This window comes from Lactuca sativa, chromosome 8, assembly GCF_002870075.4.
Source record: "Lactuca sativa cultivar Salinas chromosome 8, Lsat_Salinas_v11, whole genome shotgun sequence".
Lineage (NCBI taxonomy): Eukaryota > Viridiplantae > Streptophyta > Magnoliopsida > Asterales > Asteraceae > Lactuca > Lactuca sativa.
In genome coordinates, this window is record NC_056630.2 from 47,523,225 (window position 1) to 47,547,957 (window position 24,733).

General features: G+C 34.5%; 1 protein-coding gene across 1 annotated transcript; it reads right to left on the reverse strand.

The window, feature by feature from the left end:
- Nucleotides 1–4,104: 4,104 nt before the first annotated feature.
- On the reverse strand, nucleotides 4,105–6,707 carry LOC111882397 (zinc finger protein SHOOT GRAVITROPISM 5). The gene is made up of 3 exons (XM_023878768.3): nucleotides 6,241–6,707; nucleotides 5,649–6,048; nucleotides 4,105–4,948 (listed from the first exon to the last, which is right to left on the reverse strand). The coding sequence occupies exons 1-3, from the start codon at nucleotides 6,380–6,382 to the stop codon at nucleotides 4,300–4,302; spliced, it is 1,191 nt and encodes a 396-aa protein (XP_023734536.1). The 5' UTR covers nucleotides 6,383–6,707; the 3' UTR covers nucleotides 4,105–4,299.
- Between the last annotated feature and the right edge of the window lie 18,026 nt (nucleotides 6,708–24,733).

The window sequence follows — 24,733 nt, forward strand, 5'->3', positions numbered from 1 at the left end:
AGATGATCAACCTAAAATGAGAAAAAAGTCTTTATATTTGATTGTCCTCCAGTTTGGTGGTTCAAGAACACTTGCAAATCTTCTCAAAACGCGTTTTTGTTCATCAAATTCAGGATCTGAGGCAACAAATCATCGAGTTCAACATCGTTTAACATGTGAAGATCCTTAACCATTGGATCATCATATCCGCCGCAAGGATCATTTGTTCTATGTTTTTGTGACTATTGCACGTCCTTAGTTTTACGATTTTTTGATTGGTATATATATATATATATATATATATATATATATATATATATATATACATATATATATATATATATATATATATATATATATATATATATATATATATATATATATATATCATAAAAATGCATGAAAAAAATACTTAGAGATCACAAATCTTTTTTTTGACTTTATATTCTTAAAAATCGCAACTTTTTATACAATTTTGCTGAATTTTTTTTTTGAAAAAAAAAATAATAATAATAATAAAATTTAAAATAAACCGATTTTTTTAATTTTTTTTTTCAGTGAATTTATAAAAAGAAAAAATACGATTTTTAAGAATATAAAGTCAAAAAAATATATATATATATATTTGTGATCTCTACGTATTTTTTTCTATGCATTTTTATGATTTTTAGGGTTTTTTTTGTTTTAATATATATATATATATATATATATATATATATATATATATATATATATATATATATATATATATATATATATATATATATATATATATATATATATATATATATATATATATATATATATATATATATATATATATATATATATATATATAAACACACACGGAAGGCAAAATTCTTTGAGGTTACTTGTAAGAACATTGTAAAATGTTAGTGATCATATGTGTTTTGATTAGTACATTTACTTCAATCAAGTTAGGTATTTGCAATCATTTTTGTGGACAATAATTGGGTTTGGGTTTATTAATATAACTAATATTGAAATTAACATATTGTATCATATATTCACTAACCGTTATGAATTTAAGTAGTACGAGTTTGGATCCATATATTGTATGCCGAATTTGTAATATTGATTGGTTAACATATTAAGCGGTAATTGTAAGTACGGAATTTTAACTAGACATAATAAGTAAGTCAATTAGTAAGCAAAACATACTCTGATCCCAAAATTAGAGATTGTGTGTTATTGTGTCTAAATAACTAAATTCGAACTTAAATGAATATATATGTAAATATGAATCATCTAAATAACTAACCAAAAGCAGGGTAATAATCAAATCCTATTCGAGTTAACTGGTCAAAAAGTTCTACCGAGATACAACCCATGTAAATAATCGTTTCATATTGTTCAATCCTATCGGAAATATGTCAAAGCCGGACCTGACTAGCCTAAACCATTTAAATATACAGGTTCATAGGTCATTCTCATTTAATGAGGAAAAATTCCAAAAAATAAAAAATAAACCGATAAATAACTAAATTTCATAAAACATACTGAGTCGGAAAATTTCAATTGTAAATTACGTTACATCTATTGTTAGCTTTTGTATTTTATATCTTTAAACCCACCTCACTAATGAGAGTGAGATGTATAATGAGACGTGCGTATAGTATGAAGTTGCCTTCAAGATTTTAGAGCAAATTAAAATGCAAATATGTCACATCTAAGAGAAAAATTAAACAAATATTAAAATTTATTTCTATTCCAAATATAGTATATGTGTTGGCGGATTTGACCAACGGACCCAAGTATAACTTCAATATGACTGGTATAATAACGGATTACATAGAGTAAAAACACTAAATATAAAACTGTTTATTTACGTGCATGGATTATTATGATTACTCTAATTGTGTGAATAACCTAAATCTCTTTGTCTTCTTATTTTTGTTGTGCTTCTATGTGTGTGTTTATCGTATGTTAATTATCCTAAGAGTTTCATTCAATTGTTTCGCTCCTTTAATGGGGTTTCAAATAGGAGGCGAACGTGAATAACCTAGATTGGACCAACCAGTTGAAATGTCCTTTATTGGCACTTAAATCTGTCTAACTGTTTCTTTTCCCTCTAGTGTCTTATGGTGGGATGTGAATATATTCTTTGCTATGTCAAAAAAAAAAAAAAATGATGTACAAAATAATGTTTTTTTTTTTTGGATTTTATAATTTAGTAGCGCATATAATTATCAAATAATACATCCAGTAGAATGCTAATCTGTTTCTATGAAGTTATTAAATAAAATAGTAAAAATTACATACACTGCGTTTTTTCCTTTTTCTTTCTTTAATGACAAAGAAATGTGCGAGGGGATCATATGTTGCATATATATTTGTATATTTTTCATTAAATTAAATTTTAAGAATCCTCTAATTAATAGAACACATATAGTACGTACTACACATTCTAAAGCACATGCATATAATTCATGTAGATGTAATGTGATCCTCGTCTAAATGTAAAATTTATAAAGACCTTATGATTTCAATTAGATTCCGTTGCCTAAATGCCATGTGATCAGATTAGCGAGGGAATAACAAAAGTTAAACCGAAATCCCATATCCCTAATGACCATGTCCACGGTTTGGGCGTGTTGCATAAATAAATTATGTCACATATGTCTTACTATTATTAATATTAAAGTTCATTAAGGACTTTTTGCCATTATCTTACTTTTTGTTATTTTTCAAGTCCGCAGATTTTTATATAAGATTAAGTTTCATCATGAGTGATTCTATATTTGGAAATATAATTCTTTAATTATATTTTTTTCTTTTACCTTTACCTCTATCCTTGTCCCTCTTGATCATCATTTAAACAAGATTTCGTTTTATCTTTTTGGAATTTGAAAGAACAAGTGCTAGCATCTTATTGAGTGCAAGAGTCTTTTTTTATTGGATGTTAAAACTTGAGGTAGAAGTTCTAATAATGGTGTCATTCATGTTGCATTTTCACATTACTATTTTGCACGCCACACAATATGTTCATTTTGTCATTTAAAGAGAATAAATTGTCATACATTTTTTAGATATTAATAAAAATAGGAACAAATATTGAATTTTGACTTTCTCTCTCATCTACAACAAGCTACTAACCATGCCAAAAAGTGGTACCGAGCGAGTTTCTGTTGCCTTACAATATCCATATGTTAGGCAATGATTATTTTTAAAGATATCTTCTATATGATCACCTAAAATATAAATTACCCTAGAGCTTTTTTTTTTTTTCTTTTTCTTTTACTGGATTTGAAGTAATTTTACCAACAAGGGTACGTACACATGCAATGCCGAAAGTATATGGACTAGGGTAGCGTATCATTATGCTAGCAACCAAGAGACTTGAAAACTATGGCCAGACATATAGGTGAGGCCAAAATATCATAGACCTAGGCAGGTCCAACTTCACAAATAGCCAAACGATAATGCCTTGCAGTATCGTGCTTCCACAGTGGCAATACCAGGATATAAGTCATTCTGACTGAAAACTTTGGAACTTTTTACATTTTAATACAATATTTCTATAATACTATATTATAACAAAACTATACGCTAATTTGACACATCCTATATATATACACATCATGTAATCTGTATTACGTACAGATCTATCACTTGCCATCTAGCATAGAAAAGCTTGATACATTGATACCTAGTTTACTTAACTTAATGACCGAATTATATATCTATATGGCTATATATACAATAATATATAAAATGAAGACAATTTATGTCCTCATTCAATATATACAGAATTTCTTCATAAATTATTACCATACTTTCTTTTATTAAGAATGGAAAATTATTACACTCTTATATTGCTAGACTTTTCACTTTTCATGAATCTGGCTAGACAACAAAACAAATATATAATAATAACTCCTTCATAATACTTTGAAAGTTAATTTTTTTAAATGCCATAAATTCACAAAAACTATACTTCATAACTATAGTTCTAAAAAAAAGCTAACAAATTCAAACACTACTTTTACAAGTTTTTATAAACATCAAATTATGGTAATTTCGTGTCGGTGATGACAAGTTAGTGAATCAATATATCTACCCAATTGATTTCCAATGGTGAACATATATACATACAAAAATGAATAAACGAAAGAAGGAGAATGTTATGTAATAATTAGGATACATGACCAGTAGGATTCAGTTCAATCCTATCTTTATTTTAATTTCCGAAGTAAAATGCAAAGACATGAATGAAATTACTTATAAACACGCATACAGTTGAAGATCGACGAAGAGAGTAGAAAATTAAACCAATAAAGGTTTATCTTAAAAACACAACTAATCTCCTTCACCTTCTGTTACAGCTGACGACATGTAACTTGGGGCGATGGAGGTCTCATCAGCTGTAGTTGCTCCGAAATTATTACTAGAAGCTTCAAATCGTTGCCTACAAGAATAACAAGTGATCTCTAACATGGTGGAACTAATCTTCCTGGTGGCTTGTTCTCGAAGAATCTTAGCCCTCTCTAACTCAACCTGAGCTTGTTGCCTGATCCTCTTCGCATTCTCAAACTCCATCTCTGCCATTTCAATTTGTTTCTTTGCTTGTTGCCTAGCGTCTTCTGCAAATGCCTGGTCTGCTAAAGCCATCTTCATTTCTTCCTCCTTTTGCAAGCAAACTCCATTTCCAATCGAGAGATTCAAATGGTTCTGGTTATTGTTGTTTTGTTCGTAGAGTGATAGTGATGGAAGGAGCTGAAGTTCCAAGTTGTTTTGCATGTCTTCTTGGGATTGTGAAAATACAGTCTGCGGAGGAGGTTGACGATGGTGTGATCTTGCCATTGTTGGAATGGAGGTGAGAATCTTGTCATTCGATGGACTTGTACTTGATGCTGTACGAGATGAACATGCCGGCTGAAATGTTGGCAAGTCTGAATGGATTCGCCGGATAGTACAGGCATCTTGGTGCTCGATGAAACTCTCGACTCTATATAAAAGATAAATGAGTGAATAAAAAAGTGTGTACGAATATGGATGTTTGACAGAATAAAATAATATAAAACTTATTCAAAACGGATTTAGGATTTGGAAGAAACCAAATCTTCCTCGTGTAGTGCTAACTACTATTCAACAATATTATATATATAAACCTAGCAGAAGGATTTTTCAGATAATGTCATGTTAATTCTTTGTCTGATTAAAGAAATAAACTCCTGAACAAACAAAAAGTTGGAGTGAAGGCTATTTGTCTTAAGTTTGTGATTGTGTAATAAAAAAAAAATGTGAGATCATAGATCCTAGGAATTAATGAATTACATATTATATTCGTTTCGAAAAAGAAAATCATAGATAATTTATATTAGTGAGATTAAAAAACGCCATTACTATGTACACACAGGGACGACAAAGTAACCACGCAAAAGCATCATCAGAAACTTAAATGTGTAACATGCATGATTATACATAAAATAAAGAAAATAATTCAATATTTCAGAGAAACTGATTAAGGAACTTTTTTGTTTCTGACTGAATGTTGCTGAAATTTATGTATGAGCAGAAAAAATGATGAAAGGTCACATCTTTGAGTCTGATCGAGAGAAAGTGAAGAAGTAGTAAGATTCCGGAAAATCATCAAAGTAGATAGATGAAGAATATAGCAAAAACTGAAAAACATAAAGGAAAGTAACCTGGAAAAAACTCGACCACAGTCACAAGAATGGCCTCTTGTTCCACATGTTTTAAGATGAGCTTTATAATCAGATTGTACAGCGTAACCCTTTGAGCACTTCTCACAAACCCACTGCTTATTATTGCTGTGTTTCCTCCGAAAGTGCTTTTTGATCCCGACGAGATCTCCAAGCGCGTGGCAAGGGTCATGGTGTAAACAGCTGGGTTCAGGGCACACGAAAACCCTTTTCTTCACCTCCGGTGAATCCCTTTTCAACAACTTCCATGGCACCTTGTGTCGCCTCCGATGCATCTGAAGATTCTGATCTCTCTGGAAGCCTTGGTTACAGATCTCGCACACGTATTGGTCTGACTCAAGTAAGATCTTCGGAGACAAGGACACCACTTCCGCATCTGGATCTGCGATTTTAAACATACTAAAGATTGATCTATTTATCTGAGGATTAATAAATGCATCAAAAGAAGTTAAGAAAACTATCTTTACTATTTGAATTTGTGAATCTTGATGTTAAAAAAAGGAAACCTAGCTAACATCAAGAGAAGTGAATCCAATTACAATATAGAATTCAGTTATATGTTTTATGAGGTTACCTGGGGTTCCAGCAGGACGCCTTTTCCTTTTGCTAGGAAGGCCATTATCTGGGGAAGAGAAGAGATCGGAAGAGGAAGAAGGGCCCGGACCTGGGCCATGAGTTGCAGTGAAGTGATGGTGGTGGAGATGGTTGTCGAACATATGGGTAGATTTATGTAGTGGGTTTTGCTGAATATGTCTTACAAGAAGCTCCGAAGCTTTCAAGAATCCTTTTTATTCTGTACAGATGGTTAAGTTGGTATACTTGGTTGCTTCAATATATTAATCTTAGAGAGGAGAGAGGAGAGATGATGAGAGGTAAAGCAGTTTGCTTTGTAAAAATCAGCTTTCTTTCGGGCTTTAAAATCTTTTAGCTTTTCCAATGAGCTTTCTTTGCTTTTATCTCATTGACCCCCACCTTGAGCAGGTAAGGTTGATCTAAGTCTTCTATATAATGTGTGTAATAGTGGTAGAGAGAGAAAGAGAGCACCGTAGAGAGAGAGAGAGAGAGAGAGAGAGAGAGAGAGAGAGAGAGAGAGAGAGAGAGAGAGAGAGTAGTACATGGGTGTGGGGTTTAAGATGAGACGGAGAAGGATAGAAGCGAGTGGGGCATAATTCCAATCACATGACACAAACTTGAGCCCACAACAAAGCAAACAGGCAGAGGAAATTAACCAAAAAACTTCCCCACCACATGAGAAAAAACAAACAAAATCAGTCATTATATTATTTCATCTTTTTCCCTTTAATCGTAATGAAGAAAATGCAATATCTGAATGAATAAATGCAAACCCAGAAACGCCTTTACACGTGACCTTCCCTTCATCCTCATGACCGCTCACTTTTTCTCCACTGTAAAGTTGAAAAAAGGTAAAAATAAGAATTGTGGTGGAAAGGTGATTCCTTTGACGAAAAGTACCCCTGATTACTGTTACAAAGTAAAACATGATTGCTACTACTACTAATATATACTAGCTACCTAGTGCTACTCGTGGAAGGTGTGGAAAGCAATGAAAGTCCAGTTTTGTACAGATGGATCCCAGTCCAAAACGAGTGATTTTGTTAAAAGAGGACGATTTCATCAGGATTTAATACCTCAAGATATACATACTCAACTCCCAATGCTATAAAAGTTTATATATTAATCAAAAGCAAGTGTAAAGATGTCAAAAGTGAATACTTATTTAAGACTCGTTAGTTAAACATTAAACAAGATATGTCTTCGATTTTTAGATTCCATGACCAGGTTCGTTTACTTTGTCATAATATCTCTACAAACTGCTTTAGCGCAAGGTGCGGTAAAAAGATAACATGGACGGTTTCAATTTGCATAGATAGATAAAGTATCTTTAATGGTTTGGCGTTAGAAATTCCACTTTATATAAGGGAGTGTTTTTGGATCATAGAATTTGAGTAATCGCTATGCCTGAATATTTCTTCACACCTCCATGCATACCTTTGAACCTCTGGGCTTTGGGATGTTCCACACTCTATGGCTTTGAAAAGATATGGGCAACTTGGTCAAGAGTTCTACATGCAAAAACTCAACCTCAACATCCTTGTATGCAACGCATGCATGACCACTGATGTTAAACTTTCCATCGTTACTTTTACCCGAAAGTTGATGGTATTAACAATTTAACATAACATATCTAACATTCGTAAATGAGGGTAAGATGTTTTAATCTTATCTATAACTTTTTATAACACCGTTTAGTATTGGTTTCAACAATATAAATGATACATCGGCTGTAGGTCACTAAGAGAATATGATGATGATAATGCGAGATGGAAATCTCAACTGAAAAAACCATGGTATGTGAGAAATTAACAGGTGTTATGATTTTAGTGGTTTAATCATAATTGCAATGTGAATTTGATGGATGGTGTTAAGTAACGATAGGGAGTTATATAATTAAACTTTGTACTTTAGGAAAAAAACTGGAATAACAATAAGTATTGTGGTAAGATTATGAATTAAAATAGATCGAAGGTGGGAGAGATATATAGTGCTTTGATTGTGGGTCGTAGTTGAGATGGAAACAAAAGGGAAATTCATTTTTGATGATTAAAAGGTTTAGTTAAATCCACAAGTGCCATCAAAATTAAGAACACTTCTCTTTTGTTAATACAATTTGAAGTTATGGAATGTAACAAAGAACCAATATTATAACATTATGGATTGTTTAGTGTTGAAACCCAGATTTAAATGCTATGTATTCATCCTGATTGGTAAGATACATTTAAATTGGCACCGGAAGTGATTTAAGATGCAAGGATGTCTAATAAAGAAAAACCTTAAAGTTTTGATGAAAATGGACTTTCAAGTTTATCAATACGAACTATATATGGGGACTCATAAAAAAACTCTACACAACCATATGATACCTGAGATATCCTAAGGGAAGTTGCCCCTTAGAGCCACAACCTGGCGTTCTATTACAGAAGTGTGTGACTACACTACAAATTTTCCTATACTCTTTAGGATTCCACACACTTATCATGTTGGATAACATTTCTTCCGATATCAACGAGCCACCTCATGAATAGTCAGTCGTATGTAGTTGTGTACAACCAAACAAGGAACCTACAATAAGGCCAAATCAAGAATTATAAGGTTATTTGATTCTACTTGTGTACAACCCTAAAACACTAACTAAACAATTCATCAATATTGACATAGACTTCAAGTAGCACATAGCGATGAACACACAGGGAAACAAGACGTCTCTCCAAAGCCAACAATCTACATTCAAATTATGAGTAGATCCTTATCATACATTTTAGCATACATATCAATCATCCACATAAATAACATACAAAACAAATATGAGTATATTGGACATCGCTTTCCTTCTCGAGCTTCGGCTGACTGTAAGCATCACATCCTACTTTCTTTTTATAAAAATATTTTCTTAAAAGGTTTTATAATTTTTTTTCTCAACCCTAAGTTTGAGTTTTCAAACACATTTGTAATAATCCAAATCCTCGAAACCGAGGCTTGGATACCAACTTATAATTTCCCAAATTTTCAACCAAATTTAAAAATATTGAAGTATGGTTTAAACAACTAAAAACCATCTTTTAAAAAGAAATATAAATATACATTTCATTCAAACATCATAAAACAAAACATAGAGTTTAGCGAAAGTCTCAAAACAAAACATAGATTCGAGTACATCCACGCCACACCTTTTTTCCTTCTCACAAAAACAACCTGAAAAAACTTTTAAATATTACAAGTAAGCACAAAGCTTAGTAAGTTTCCCAGTAGACAATATATTCCATCACACATATAATGTGTACCAAATGTAAGCGCACAACAAACACCTAAGTGGACTTATGGGCACTCAACTATCATTACATACGATTCATAGGCTCCGAGCCATCATTCCATTTGGGCATGTAGGCTCACATCCAACATCTCAGTGGACATGTAGCTACATAACCATTATCCCATATAACATATAGGCTCCCAATCATCATTGCCTTTAGGCCTGTAGACTCACGACCTATCACGGTTCCACCACCATCCCCTAGAACCTACCAATTAACATAACAAAAGATTACTCTAGTCTAATCACACATTCGTACAGTAACATTACACAAGCATCCTACCACATAAAAGACATATAATGTTATATACAATCCTAAACAAAACAAAATAGAACCAACCACTCAAATTCATCATTAGAAACATCTCAATAATAAATGTTATATAGAGATCAGACCTTAACTCCATGTCCATCAAATTTTGACCAAAAGTCATGAAACTCATCAAAAAGTCAACAGTCAACGCGTCACAACCATCTCACAACCAAGTCACGACCAGTAAAATAGTCACAAATCAGCCCTCGCTTCACGTCACGACCAAGGGTTGGTCGCGTCAGGCTTCCTAGGAAGAACAACCACTTCTATTAAGTGCTTAATCAGTTATGTCAAAGGCTATAACTTTCTAGAAACCATCTCAGGTGGTGTCTAATGGATAAAAATCCAAACTTTACCAACATGCATGACTCTAACTTGTCAAACACTAACCCTAGATCCAAAAAATGCCAAAAGGCTAAGGCTTCCTTGTATGCTTGAAAGAGAGCTTAACATGCACTTTTACACCTCATTAAGTCCAAAACAATCATTCAAACAACTGACAAACTTGGAGTTTTCCAAAATCAAAAGAAAAATGGACCAACCATGTAACATCATGATTTTTTTATTTTAAACCAACATTAGCATAATTCTTATTCAGGATCCCAGATCTTCAAGAACTTCCAGGATCCCGAACCTATCCTAGGATCCTAACCATTATTATATTTATTTTCTAACATTTCTAACGATATATTTCTAGTCTCTTTCTCATATGTGCATAACTAGTCAACATAAGACCCATTCACTACAAAGAAACACTTTAATCAAGAAAAGACCTAGGAAATATAAAGTCAAACCAATGTGTTCATTTTTAGTCGAGAGAATCCCGGGAATATCAGACTTATTGTTACTTAGACTAGACTATAAATACACATGTATTTCACACACAACACACACCTAGACTCACTGCAATACATTGTTGGATCAATGTCTAAGCCCGTAACCATATTTGGTAAGTACTTGACCCGGTTGTGGATGGTCCTTTTGGGTTGCCTTCAAACCTGGCAATGAAATAGGATAATTGTTGGAGAGAGAAGAATGATTTATTAATTTATTACTTGGTTAATAAATTAATTTGAAATCAAGATAAATGATTTATTAATGTATTATGGATATAATATATTGATTAGAAATGATATTGTTTAATTAATATTTAATCAGAAATTAATTTGAAATTAATTTTAGGATTAAAATAATTAATTGAAACTGTAGGGACTAAAGGTGACAATGTTCAAAAGTTGAGCATTAAAGCATTCTAGAACCTCCCTTAGAGGTGGGGAACGAAATCTAGAGTGTCCTAGGGTTTCCTTGGGCTCTAAGGGTGCCTTGGAAGCCTTAGGGAGGAAGTTAAGGGATTAGGGTTATCTAGGATACACCTGCCTTATCCTGAACCTTCCTTATCACCTATATAAACCCCTATAGGGTTGGATTTCGTGAAAGGGACTCTAAGAGAGGCTTAGATTCGAATTTTCCACTTCACTTCTCTCTCCATAGTAATCCTTGGTTGCTAGGTTTGTTTGTGAGCCATTAGAGGCGCGACACTTGTGGCGCTTGCTTTCAAATACAAGAAGATTCAAGATTTAAGTTGTTATTACAATATAACAACAATAGGTACGTATTTCATCTTTCTTTGTGAATTTTGAAATCCCTAGAAGCTTTTTAGGGTTCTTCACATGTTCATAATGTTGTATAACTAATAGTGATAACATAGATCCAACTTTAGGGTGCATGCACACATAGGATTGTTTGTATAAAACCCATCAGTGGTATCAGAGCATTGGTTTTTGTTTTCAATTAGCATTATACAAATGTATGAACTTGACAAATTAGGGTTTATGGCCAATAAACCCTAGGAGGAATGAATTTTCGAAATTAGGGTTCTGGAACCTTGATTTTCGAAAATTGGTTAGGGTTTCCCAAACCCTTTCCTTAGTCTCCAAGATTTCGAAATTGGTTAGGGTTTCCCAAACCCTTTCCTTAGCCTCCAAGTTTTCGAATTCTAGGGTTATCCAACCCTTGAATTTCGAAATTTGCCTCCTTCCCCAAGATAAGATCCTATTTTTTAGGGATTTGGATAAATGTCATATCTTGTAATTATCTTTCAAGTGTTTAAGTTTGGTAATTAAAGATTTTGAATTATCCCATCCCATAATTTCGAATTTTAGGGATTTAAGGGATTAGGTTAAATTAATTGTTTAATTTAAAAGATATCCTTACCAAAATAGAAGATAATTGTCAAATTAATTAGATAATCATTGCCTTATGTGATAAACTTGATTTATTTGAATTATTTGATAGATTACCTTGCAAGAAATTGAATTAGGTCATATTTAGATAATCACTAATTAAATGGTTAATTATTATTTTTTGTAATTTGATATAGAATGTTCTTGCTTATGTTTTGAAAAGTTTCAAAACTTGCCCTTAAGTTTCGGAATTTAAATTTTCATTAAAAGTTTAATTTTAAGATGTTAAATTCTAAAACCCTAGTTTTGAAAAGTTCAAATCCATCATCATTTGGTTTATATTTGATTAAATTAAAAGTGTAATTTCTAAAATTAAACCACCTAGTATTTTAAAAGTGTAAAATACACCCTTATACTATGTATAACATTAAAAGTCTAATATTATATATGTATAACTTAAATGCTAGTCTTACCATTAGTAGGCCTCATTCACGAAGCCGATCTATAAGGGGGGTATAAGGTTATGGCCTATAAAATGGTCGTTTAATGGCTGTCCACTCTCATCCACCGCTTCCTTGATTGGTGGAGGGTCGTTAGCCGAACGGGTAGGATAGGGCAAACCCTCTCCTCATTAAAAGTATAATGAAAAATAAAGTAGCTAAATGTTTTACAAAATTCCCAATCTTAGCTACTTTAGGAAAAAGTGAATTGATGCAATTCCATGAAATTACACTTTGTACCCTTGCTAAGACGTTAGAGGAGCGTGTGTGGTTAACCGACACACTAATTGGGTTCTAAGAAAAGGTGGCAAAGGGTGACTCGATGTTTGTCATAGTCCGATGGAGCGTGTGTGGTTAACCGGCACATTGAATAGGTGACTGTAACATTGGGGGCACCATGTATATTTGCATGGTTATTCACACCCTGTTTTGTGATCGTCGGCATCCCAGTCACATATCGAGGGGCATATCGAGATTTAAACATGCTATTGAAAAGTTCAATGAGTCTCAAAAGATCTAGGAGTTTTCAATACATTTAAAAATTAATTTTTTTTCGTTTTTCATGGTGGAAAATTAGTGAATCGTCATTCATTTACCTTCAAATGTTCTGCAAGTTGGATTACGGCATCCCTCTTCCAATTTGTAGGATGTTGTGTTGGATCCTGGCCTTAATATCTCATTTGGGTGTTTTATTAAGGACTCAATCAAATAAACATGAATTTTCTCCCATTTCATAGATGTCTGTGACAACCCAAGTTGTCCCGTTACATTTCCCCGTTACCGTTAACGGAATATTCGAGTTTATAAAAGTTCCTTTAATTAGAGGTCGTCAATTAAATAAACATTTCATTTGGTTATATTCAATATTCCGTTAAGTCGTGATAAAAGGAAATAAAAACACATAACACACATTTCCATTTAATTGGAAAAAGTTAGTTTTTATTATTACGACCACTAAATCAAGTGCGACCAAAAGCCCCGTATAACGGCAGTATCGGGTAGAATACCACTGAGCCCCGACTCGAACCCTTATATAAAGGTGAGTGGAGTCCATTGGAGACTTTTTACACTCCCTAAACTATCTCTCTAGACCCGTTTTCGCCCCAAATCCGCAACCAAACGCTTCCAAATTGTAAGTCCGCTTATCCTAGCTTGTTCTAAACAGATTGATTCGTGTTTATAGCTTAAACATCGGACTTAGAAGCTAAGGAAGAGGAGTTTACGGCCTAAGCTCCTCCTTAGGCCGTAAACACCTTAAATGAGGCCAAAATGACCCCAAAATATCCCTAAAGGCTTGGAAATAAATTAAGGGATTAGCCTAGGAGTGTTTGATCAATTAAAACAATCAAATTGGAGTATAAAAGGGAGTTTACGACCCAAGCACATGCTTAGACCGTAAACACCTCTAATCCATGCTAAAATGCCCCAAAAACACTCCCAAACCACCCTTAGGCTTCATACAAAATTTAGGGACTTGGTATTTTGGGTTTAGATCAATTAAACACAAAGAAATGAAAGGACAAAAGGAGTTTCCGGCCCAGACATGTGTCAAGGCCGTAAACACCCTCAAACATGCCAAAATTTTGGTTTTGTTCCCCAAATGACCTTAGACTATTACTTGAAAATGCTAGGATTGAAACAAGGGCTTAAAATCAAAAAGTTGTGGGCGTATGAGAGTTCATGGCCAAGCCATAGAGCTTATGGCCGTAAACTCCCAAGGGATGGTCATTTGAACCATAAACTCTAAAGGAGTGCACACTTGGAACCCCAAACACCCCTATAGCCTTGAATAATTGCTAGAAGTGATATAAGGGCTTGAAACTTCACTAAACTCAAAGAATGAGAGTTTACGGCTGTAAACTCCCTTAGGAGTTGTCCCTGGGCCGTAAACTCCATTATGATGCCCTTAAAGACCTTAAACTCACTCATGCCTTTTGGAATTGGACCTAGAATAATTCCATGAACAAGTTAGAAGCCTTAAAACACACTAGAACCCCTCACCATGAGTTTACGGCCGTAAACTTATGGTGAGTAGTCCCTGGGCCGTAAACATGGTATTGAGAGTTTACTCTCGGAGAGTAAACTCCATTCCTAATCCATTTGAGCCCTTAGATGCTACCCGGGACACCCCAAACACTTGACCAAAGTGTTTTCCGCTCTTTAGGGTGCGTATACTTGATTAATTAGTATTATATGTACTAATTGTATGTAAACATATGTTATCATATGTTAAATAGGTCACTAAGTGTGTCCAAGTCTTTACTTAACACCGAGCACCCAACCGGCGCCTTTGTCGGATCCACTTACGCGAGGTGAGTTCATACCCCTGAATGAACCTTTTAAATGTTTTTACATGTTTTATAGGGGGAATACAAGTTAAACATGCCGGTTATCATATCAATCACATGTGATTGATAACCCGCATGTACAAGATTTTACCATACTGTACACTGTTTTACCGAGTAGGACACTATAATGGTTTTCAAAAAGGTTTTCAATTGTTTCAAAACACTTACTTATATTGCTGTATCTAAAATCATTTCAAACTGGTTTATAAAGGTTCCAAAGATTCTACAGGTTTTCAAACTTATTTTACCAAAGAATACTCAAAATGTGATTTTCCTAAGTATAAAGGTTTTCCAAGGTTTTCATCAAAGTTTTCCTTTCACGTCTTATACTTTTACTTGTTAGTTACTGCTGCTTCGCTTTTACTTATTTAAACTCCTACTTGATAACGCATTTCCTTCGTGATATGCTTATACCGGTTATTGTCTCTATATCGCTTATACTTGTAGCCACTTATACTTGATAGACGCTTTTACTTCACCAGTTGTCGTTTCCACTTCGTGATACACTTATACTTGGTACACTTATACTTCATGATTCTATCATCCCACACTGTACGCTTATACTTCACGACTCGGATATTCCACTGTACGCTTATACTTCACGACTCGGATATTCCACTATACGCTTATACTTCACAAGTCGGTTATTCCACACTGTGCACTTATACTTCACGATATGATTCCACTTGATACACACTCAGTCGTAGATAGATGTATGTCTGTGCTTGTATAGGTGCATATAAATAATGATTTGAAAGACTTAGGAAGGCTCATCTGCCCTATTTCCTTTTCTTCGTTGAGATGTGGTCTGGTGGGATCGGATGGCCGTCCGAAGGTCGTTTGATTCATTAGTTATATATTATGTATATGAGTATGGACATACAGGAATGCTCTAGTCAGTTCAGTTAAGAGTCTCTACCTCTAGTTCAGCACTCACACACTACCCACTATTTGGAAGTCTCTACCCACTATTTGGGATGCATCTTCAGGACACGGCCTTCTCCGTCGTCTAGTTGGGAACCAGAATCTTCTGTAGGGAGAGCGGACATTGTGTGTATAAATCTATACGGGATTGACAACCCCGCACCCAGACTGCTAGCTACAGTCCCGGCCTACCAAGCCAATGGGTGACAAATGTCATATTTTAGACGCTTGTAGGGCGTATGGTACTATAGTCAGTATGGTTACGAGTATCCTGGGTTACCTTATAATTCATTGGCCTTAAGGTAACGGTATTTCGCCGGCAATTTACACTGTATGTTGGTAACTCATTTTCAGAGTCACACTGTTTTGACCTTACAAGACGTATCTTTCATTTGATAGTGTCTGGGGCCTGTATTCACTGTTTTGACCTTACAAGACGTATCTTTCATTTGATACTGTCTGGGGTCTGTATTCACTGTTTTGACCTTACAAGACGTATCTTTCATTTGATACTGTCTGGGGTCTGTATTCACTGTTTTGACCTTACAAGACGTATCTTTCATTTGATACTGTTGTTGGATTAATGTCTAAGTCGATAACTATAATTGGTAAGACTTGACCCGACCCGGCATGGTCCATTTGGGTTGCATGGCATCATGCACTTGGATAGACTATAATGAGAGAAATAAGACACTTATGGTTATTAATATATTATAAGTTCTAGTATATTAATAATAAGAATAATGAGATTATTTAATTAGTATTGGTCAAGAATTAATCTAGGATTAATTAAGTGATCAAAAGAAGACTAATTAAATATATGGGTTGATTGTGTAAATCATCCATACTTGTATAGTGGGCTAATGCTCCATGGATTATCTAGTTGGGCCGAAACCCATATGATGCTCCATGGATGCTCCATGGTGTATTTGAACCCATGGATCCAAGGAAATGGAAAGTCATGACAATTAGGGTTTTCCCTAATTGTAACACTATATAAAGATATTATTCTTGGCAAAATCGGCACTAGTGGGTGTACTAGAAGGGCTAGCCGATTTCATGAAGTGTGGGTTTTCTCTCAAGTCATTCCATGTGTATTTGGTGTTGTGTGAACCATTTGAGGTGTCACACTTGGGGCACTAGGCACTCAAGCTTCATGAAGACTTTCCACACCAAAGAGGTATGTATTCTATCTTGCTATAGTCATTGTTTTGTATGCTAGATTAGGATAATACCTTGGATGTTCTTATTTGCATGTATAATAGAGAAAACATAGATCCAAGGTATTTAGGGTTGCATGTATACTTAAGAGTGTTAGAATGCTCAAAAACCAACAGTGGTATCAGAGCCTAGGCTTGCTTTCTCTTATACTTGATGCAAATTGCTGAAAAATGCTGAAAAACTCGATTTTCTGGCTTTCTGGGCACTGTACTCGCCGAGTCCACTGATGAACTCGCCGAGTACATGAGTAAAATCATCCTACTCGCCGAGTAGGTTGACGCCACTCGCCGAGTAGGAGCCCCAGACAGCATATATTCGAGGTTTTTGGCTAGAAATGGACTAGGAACATTACCCTAAATTGTTTTTGAACTTATAATCTTGTTTTTGGTGTGGTAATGTTCATGCTAATCCATTTTCAAAGAGATAATTGTCAATAGATTCATGTTTTGTATTAGTTTAAGGTTTAGACTAATTACATGAAAAAGTTTGATTTGATTATCTTGTTCTTATGAGTTGCTTAGATTAATAGAAATGTTGAGTGAAATAGTTGTTTTCAATCCATTTTAATCTAAGAGTTGAGTATAAAATGTGTTTGTGTAACTTGTCCTCAAGTTACATGAAGAGTCACATTAAAGACTCATAAAACTCATAATAGTTGGCAATGGTTACAATATGAAGAGTCTTGTGTCATTGAATAACTTTTTATGACTCCATAACTTGTCCTCAAGTTATGGAAGTTCAAGAGTCACTTCATTAAAGAAAAATATGTAACCATAATTAAATCCATAAGTTATAAAATAAAGAAAAAAAGTTAGTTCTTTTATTAGTTTAAAGTCTTCCATAACTTGTCCTCAAGTTATGGAACTTGAAGAGTTTTTGGATTAAAACTACTTTAAACACATAAGTTATGGAATTAATTAGTTTTGAATAGTTTCAAAACTTGCCCTCAAGTTTTGGAATTTGAAAAAGTTTTCAAGTATGAATACTTTAATTCCAAGTTAGCCCTTAGAATTTTAAAAGTTAAAATTCAATCCTTATACTTTATAATATTATAAGTTAATAATATATATGTATAAGAGTAAAGTCAGTCTTACCGCTAGTACGCCTCATTCACGAAGCCGGTCTATAAGGTGGGTATAAGGTTGTTGCCTATAAAATGGCAACTTAATGGGTGTCCACTCTCACCCACCGCTTGCTTGACCGGTGGAGGGTCGTTAGCCGAACGGGTTTGACAGGACTATAATTCTCCCTTCATTAAAAGTATTAATGAAAAATACTAAGTAACTAAAGTCTTAATAATACCCAATCTTAGTTACTTAGGAAAAATGTGAATAAGGTGCTAACCCATGAAATTACACTTTACACTTTGTCTAAGTCGTTAGTGGAGCGTGTGTGGTTAACCGGCACACTAACTTGGACTTAACAAGGTAGGTAAAGGGTGACTTAATATTTATCATAGTATCGATGGAGCGTGTGTGGTTAACCGGCACATCGATTGAGGGGTAATTTATTAAGGGTACCAAGTGATTTGCATGGTTACTTCACACCTTGTTTTGTGATCCTCGGCATCCCAGTCACAAAACCTGAAGGGCACACTCGAGATTGAAACATGCCTTTGAAAAGTTCAATGAATCTCAAAGATCTAGGAGTTTCAAAACCAATTAAAACCTAATAATTCATTTCGTTTATCTTGGTGGAAATTGGTGAATCGTCATTCACCTACCTTCAAACATTTTATAGCTTGGATTACGGCATACCTCTTCTAAGTTATAAAATAGTTTGTTGGGTCCTAGGCTTAATATTTCATATTAGGTGTCATATTAAGGACTTTAAATCAACTATCTTGAATATCTCCCAAAAGATGTCTGTAATAGACACCTATGATCTTCCCAAATCTAGTGAAACAAGGTTTCCTAAATGAAGATGATGTCCTTTGAAAATCATACTTCTTTCACCTCCTCCAATTATTCTCCCCAACCCACAAGTTCTTGAAAAGTTTAAGGTCACTCAAGCCCTATTGGCAAGGCAAGGTCTAGGTGTGAACACATCTTGGAGATGTAGTCACATATTGACAAGCCGGGAGAGTTGGGTGTCAAAGTCTTGAGAAAGTTGGTGGTTCAATCACTTTCTAAGTCACATAGTGAGTTCCTTTGGGACACCTATGAAACATACTATGACAAGACCCTTAATGATCTTATCTATTTGCTAAGATCAACTTCCTAAAACTTTATGGACATTGACAATGATGACATTGGATATCCAGTAAAGCATTCTCTTCCCAATGGAAATGGATCGGCCATAGTCAACTCAGTTGACCAAATGGTAAAGAGAAAAGCTAAGTCTGTGATAGTCTCGTGTACCATTATCAAAGGGTCCATATGTTTGTATTGCCAAAGGAAGGGGCATTGGTTGCGAAGCTGCTAAATTTACCTAAGGATGTTACAGTCAATAAGTTTGACTCTACTTCAGGTAAAGTCCACTATCTAACTCTGTTAAGTTTCTATTCTGAGATTATTGATACATGATGTGACTGGGTCACATGGTGATGTTTTAAGAATCAAAGAAAAGTGAAGAAACTTAAAGAAAGAATATGCTGAATCTGATGGCGTAGATGGATTTCTATCGCATAGTTTGAAGATCGGATTATTGAGCTACTTCTTAGGAGTTATGATATATTGCTAAGGAATAGATAACAACAAGTTTTCATATGGATTGTAAGGATAAGTTTTTCCGCAAAGTTTTTAAAATAAAAGGAAGTTTTTGATTTTATTTATTTTAAAATATCCTTACAATGGCATTTGAGGGAAAATTGTTGCTTATATGATTCCATCAAAGCAAGAGTGGAAATATGAAATTGATTCTTTCATTTGTGGTAATGTCTAGATTTACCAAATAAGGAAAGATTCTCATCACCTAAGTTTCAATTGGACCGGAACTTGGAATCATGCAAGTTGTATAGCATGATGAATGAGAACTTTCAAGTATTGGAAAATTAAGACTAATTACTCGGCCACATGGATGTGTGAGTCAAGTAAAGGACTAAGGGATCGAGTACACATTCTTGTGCACTGATTAAGTCCACCACAAAAGATTGATAAGACTATTCGTCATAGTTTACTAAAGCTCAGTAAATATGATTATACTTACAAGCTTAAGTGTAACTCTGAGACATTGGAAAATGTTCCAATGTATGGCAGGACGAATAAGAAGAATCAAATTAGGCAAAAGGATAAAAGTTTCTCAAATCTGAAAAGATGGGAGAGTACTTTAGTATCCGTTTTGTGATCATCTTAATGATTAAGAAACCATAGCACAATTAGTTCTCTAAGAAAATCTTGGTGCATTCTTATGACTAAGAAGAGGAACTTGAATTGTTGAAGTGGTTAAATCAAGAAGATGAGTCATACTTCGTTCCAATACAAGTCTTAGAGTCATACTCCAAGATTGTAACTTGAGTGACATGTCTCAAAAGAAGGTTTAAAACACTTGTCAAGTGTAAGAGTAAAAGTTTTCTACTCTTGTACATTTGAAATTGGTAAGTTGTGATGTTTTGGATAAAACAAAGACCAACTTAGGCCAATTGTGTGAAGTGTTTGTCTTGATTAGAATCCACACTGTCTCTTGGATGTTTGACAAGGGAGTCTTATAGGTCAAGAGGACAGTGGGAGTCTTAAAGGTCTTGAAAGTCTCAAGAACTAATCAAGAATAAAACCTGAAGGTCTTCACTAGCACACGACTTGAGGGTTATAACCTATCGTGTTGACTTATTCTGTGCCCATTCCAGTTAAAGTTGCCTTTGCATATGAGTTCTTAGAGTTCTCAGTTTGTTGCATAACAACTTGGAAGCAATGGCAGGCCCTTGAGCTGCCAGGTGGCAAGAAGTTAAGATTGAGTTCGGTCCATATGAGTTTGGATTAGTCATTATCTTTGTATTGTGACTATGATTTTGACCATTCACATGGATAAGAACACATACACCAGTAAATCTAAGTGTCATAAGGTTTCTCTCCGATTCATGAAAATGATGGTGAGGAAACACTTTCACTAAGTAGATTTTAGCTAGATAGCAATTGTGATATTTGCATTCTCAAAGTCGTTACTGGAGCGCGTGTGGTTAACCGGCACACTAACATGGACTTGTGAGAAGTAGCAAAAAGGTCTAAACATTATGATTACGGCATCCCTCTTCATAATTGTTTAGATACACAAGTGTGCTATCTAAGGGAAGGTGTATGATTTTGATAAAGTCTTATCAAAACAATCTAGTATCAGAAATCTGAACTTTGGTAAGAAAGTCAGCTGATTTCTGAGTACATGTCAAAGCTAGTGGGAGCATAAGTGTTATGCTAATAATCATCATGTTAGTGGGAGCATGATAATTATGATAAGTATTGCAAGTTAGCAATGTTAATTATAGAAAACAAAAAGTTTCAATTCGTGAGGTTGCACGGATTGAAAAAGTTGTTTTGCTATAATTAAGGGAGAGGAAATTATGCTTCATCTCAAATCTATAAGCTTAGATTGTGAGGTTTTAATCATTTAGTCAAGGATATATATGAATTTCATGGAAATTCTGTATATGGGTCCATTATTTGCGTTCTAAAATTCGATTATGATTACGACATCCCTTTTCATAATCTGAATTATGAGAACTTGGCAAATAGAAATGGAAATGTTATAGCAAAAGACTGGTTTAGTCTTTATGTGAGACATCATGAATCGTGTCCCATATGCTTCGGATATAGGATCGATTACATGTGCTATAATCATCCGTTCTAAAATTTTCCAAATGCCTGGGGCATTAAGAAGGGAAAAGGTTTAGAACTGGATATGACTAAAATGATTAAACAATTGTCGAGGACAATCTAAGGTTTACCAAAGATTGGTTGCTCAAGGACAGTTGGAAGTATAGTGATAATTCTGGAAGGACCATATTGACATAATCTGTAAGGAGGCAACTCTTGCTCAGAAGTGATAGTCAAAATGGAATCTGGAAATGTTTCAAAGTTAGAATTTTCAATCTGTGTAAGATTAAGGAAACTTAATGCAAGAAGGATGTTTCCAAGGAGATAATCCCCTTTGGAATACTCTGTAATGTTTGTTGTCAAGTCTTTATGACTTTGTGCATAATCATTACAAGAGGATCAATGCATATAAGTTTAGAATCTAACAGATTTCAGTAAATGGCATGAATTTGGAATTCTTTCATTTGCAGTAAGGATTTGGGAGTGTGAAAAGAGAATCATTGAAGTTATGTTCAATTGATCTAGTTCACAAAGTAAAGATCATAGACAAACATAGTATGCATACTTGGTGTGTGGCATGACTAGTGTTTAGAAAACATAGTGTACATGCTTGGAGCATGGGACAACTATTGTTTTAAAATTCAAGAATAAAGTTGATAGCTGAAACAGTATACAATGAATAATGTGTAATCATATGGTGATAGGTTTTGATACCATATTGGATTCTATTATTATTGTGTTTCACTTTGCATGTTTTGACTTCCCGAATAAACTGGGTTATTCTTCCGGAATGACTAAGTTATTCAAACCATCCACAGTCGGTCATATTTTGGAAGTAGATATGAATTAAGACTGTCATCACGGGTTGTAGAGGTCTAAGGTGTTGGACAAGGCTACAACAATCATGAGTGCTCATAAGTTCTGAGTATTGGATTCAACCCACGCTCATTGGAATCACTTCATGGATTTTATCACGAGTGATCATGAGATGATAATATCTTATATTCTTCAAACCTAGAGATATGAGTTGTTACTATGAGTTGATAGTACATTGATTGCACGAAACCGCATTTGGTAACTCTGTGCTATAAAACGTGCCTTTGTGTATGATTCAACAAGTAGTAGAACAAGCCATATGAGTCGAAGTTTATCCATTCCTTTTACCGTCGGGATAAAAGTGATATCTGTGGGCCCCTCGATGATTTGATGATGACAAATGGAAGTGCTCGGCCGGGCCAGGACTGATCTGATTTGTTCAATTAGTCAGTTGTCATAAATCGGAAATCGGGAAACAACAAATGGACAGAGAGAATGATTATAATCCATGTCTCAGTCCATATGATATCTAGAATGGAGGAATATATGATCCCTTATCTAATGGACAAGTCACTGACAAAGGTCAGAGTTTATCTACAAGGTCAGAGTTCGACAGAAGCTTTTGAGAGCTACGATTGCCAGTTGGTTCCTGAAGTCATACGCCATAATAGTTTTAGACTTATCCAAGTGGGAGACTGTTGGATTAATGTCTAAGTCGATAACTATAATTGGTAAGACTTGACCCGACCCGGCATGGTCCATTTGGGTTGCATGGCATCATGCACTTGGATAGACTATAATGAGAGAAATAAGACACTTATGGTTATTAATATATTATAAGTTCTAGTATATTAATAATAAGAATAATGAGATTATTTAATTAGTATTGGTCAAGAATTAATCTAGGATTAATTAAGTGATCAAAAGAAGACTAATTAAATATATGGGTTGATTGTGTAAATCATCCATACTTGTATAGTGGGCTAATGCTCCATGGATTATCTAGTTGGGCCGAAACCCATATGATGCTCCATGGATGCTCCATGGTGTATTTGAACCCATGGATCCAAGGAAATGGAAAGTCATGACAATTAGGGTTTTCCCTAATTGTAACACTATATAAAGATATTATTCTTGGCAAAATCGGCACTAGTGGGTGTACTAGAAGGGCTAGCCGATTTCATGAAGTGTGGGTTTTCTCTCAAGTCATTCCATGTGTATTTGGTGTTGTGTGAACCATTTGAGGTGTCACACTTGGGGCACTAGGCACTCAAGCTTCATGAAGACTTTCCACACCAAAGAGGTATGTATTCTATCTTGCTATAGTCATTGTTTTGTATGCTAGATTAGGATAATACCTTGGATGTTCTTATTTGCATGTATAATAGAGAAAACATAGATCCAAGGTATTTAGGGTTGCATGTACACTTAAGAGTGTTAGAATGCTCAAAAACCAACAACTGTCTGGGGTCTGTATTCACTGTTTTAGACCTTACCAGTTGTACCTTTCATTTCTTGTCTTCTGGGGTCTGTGTCTCTATTTGTTAGACTGAACCAGGTGTGTCGTTTGTTCGATACTTTCCTGGAGTCTATGATTCCTTTGCCTTAGTCAGCAGTCCTCACTGCTGAGGCATATGTATTTCCCTGATGTCTCTTGCTTTCTTAATAATCAAATTCAGTATTTTGATAATGATCGTAATTAAGGGAAAACTACTTTTTACCACATAACACTGGCCAGTCTTGGTAGAAGGCTGCTTTTATTAAAGAAAATATAGGATTTTCTGGAAAGAGCTCTAATACACAGTAAACACTTAAACTACTACTTATTAAAGTTATTTGATTGAAACGTCACTAAATGCTTATGAACTCACCAGCATTTGTAAAAATGCTGATACTCGCTTTTCAAATAACTTGTATTCTCAGGTTAGCATTAGATAGGTACATTCCAGGAGCCGTTGATGAAGATAGCTTAGTACCACACTGTATTTATTCTATTACTCGTATTACTTTGATGTATTGTAATGTAACCATGTAAAACTATTACTATTAATGAAATGTTTTGTTGTACTTTGATTACTATAATGCATGTGTTGTGATACTTGACATGACGTCATCCACCCCAGAACGT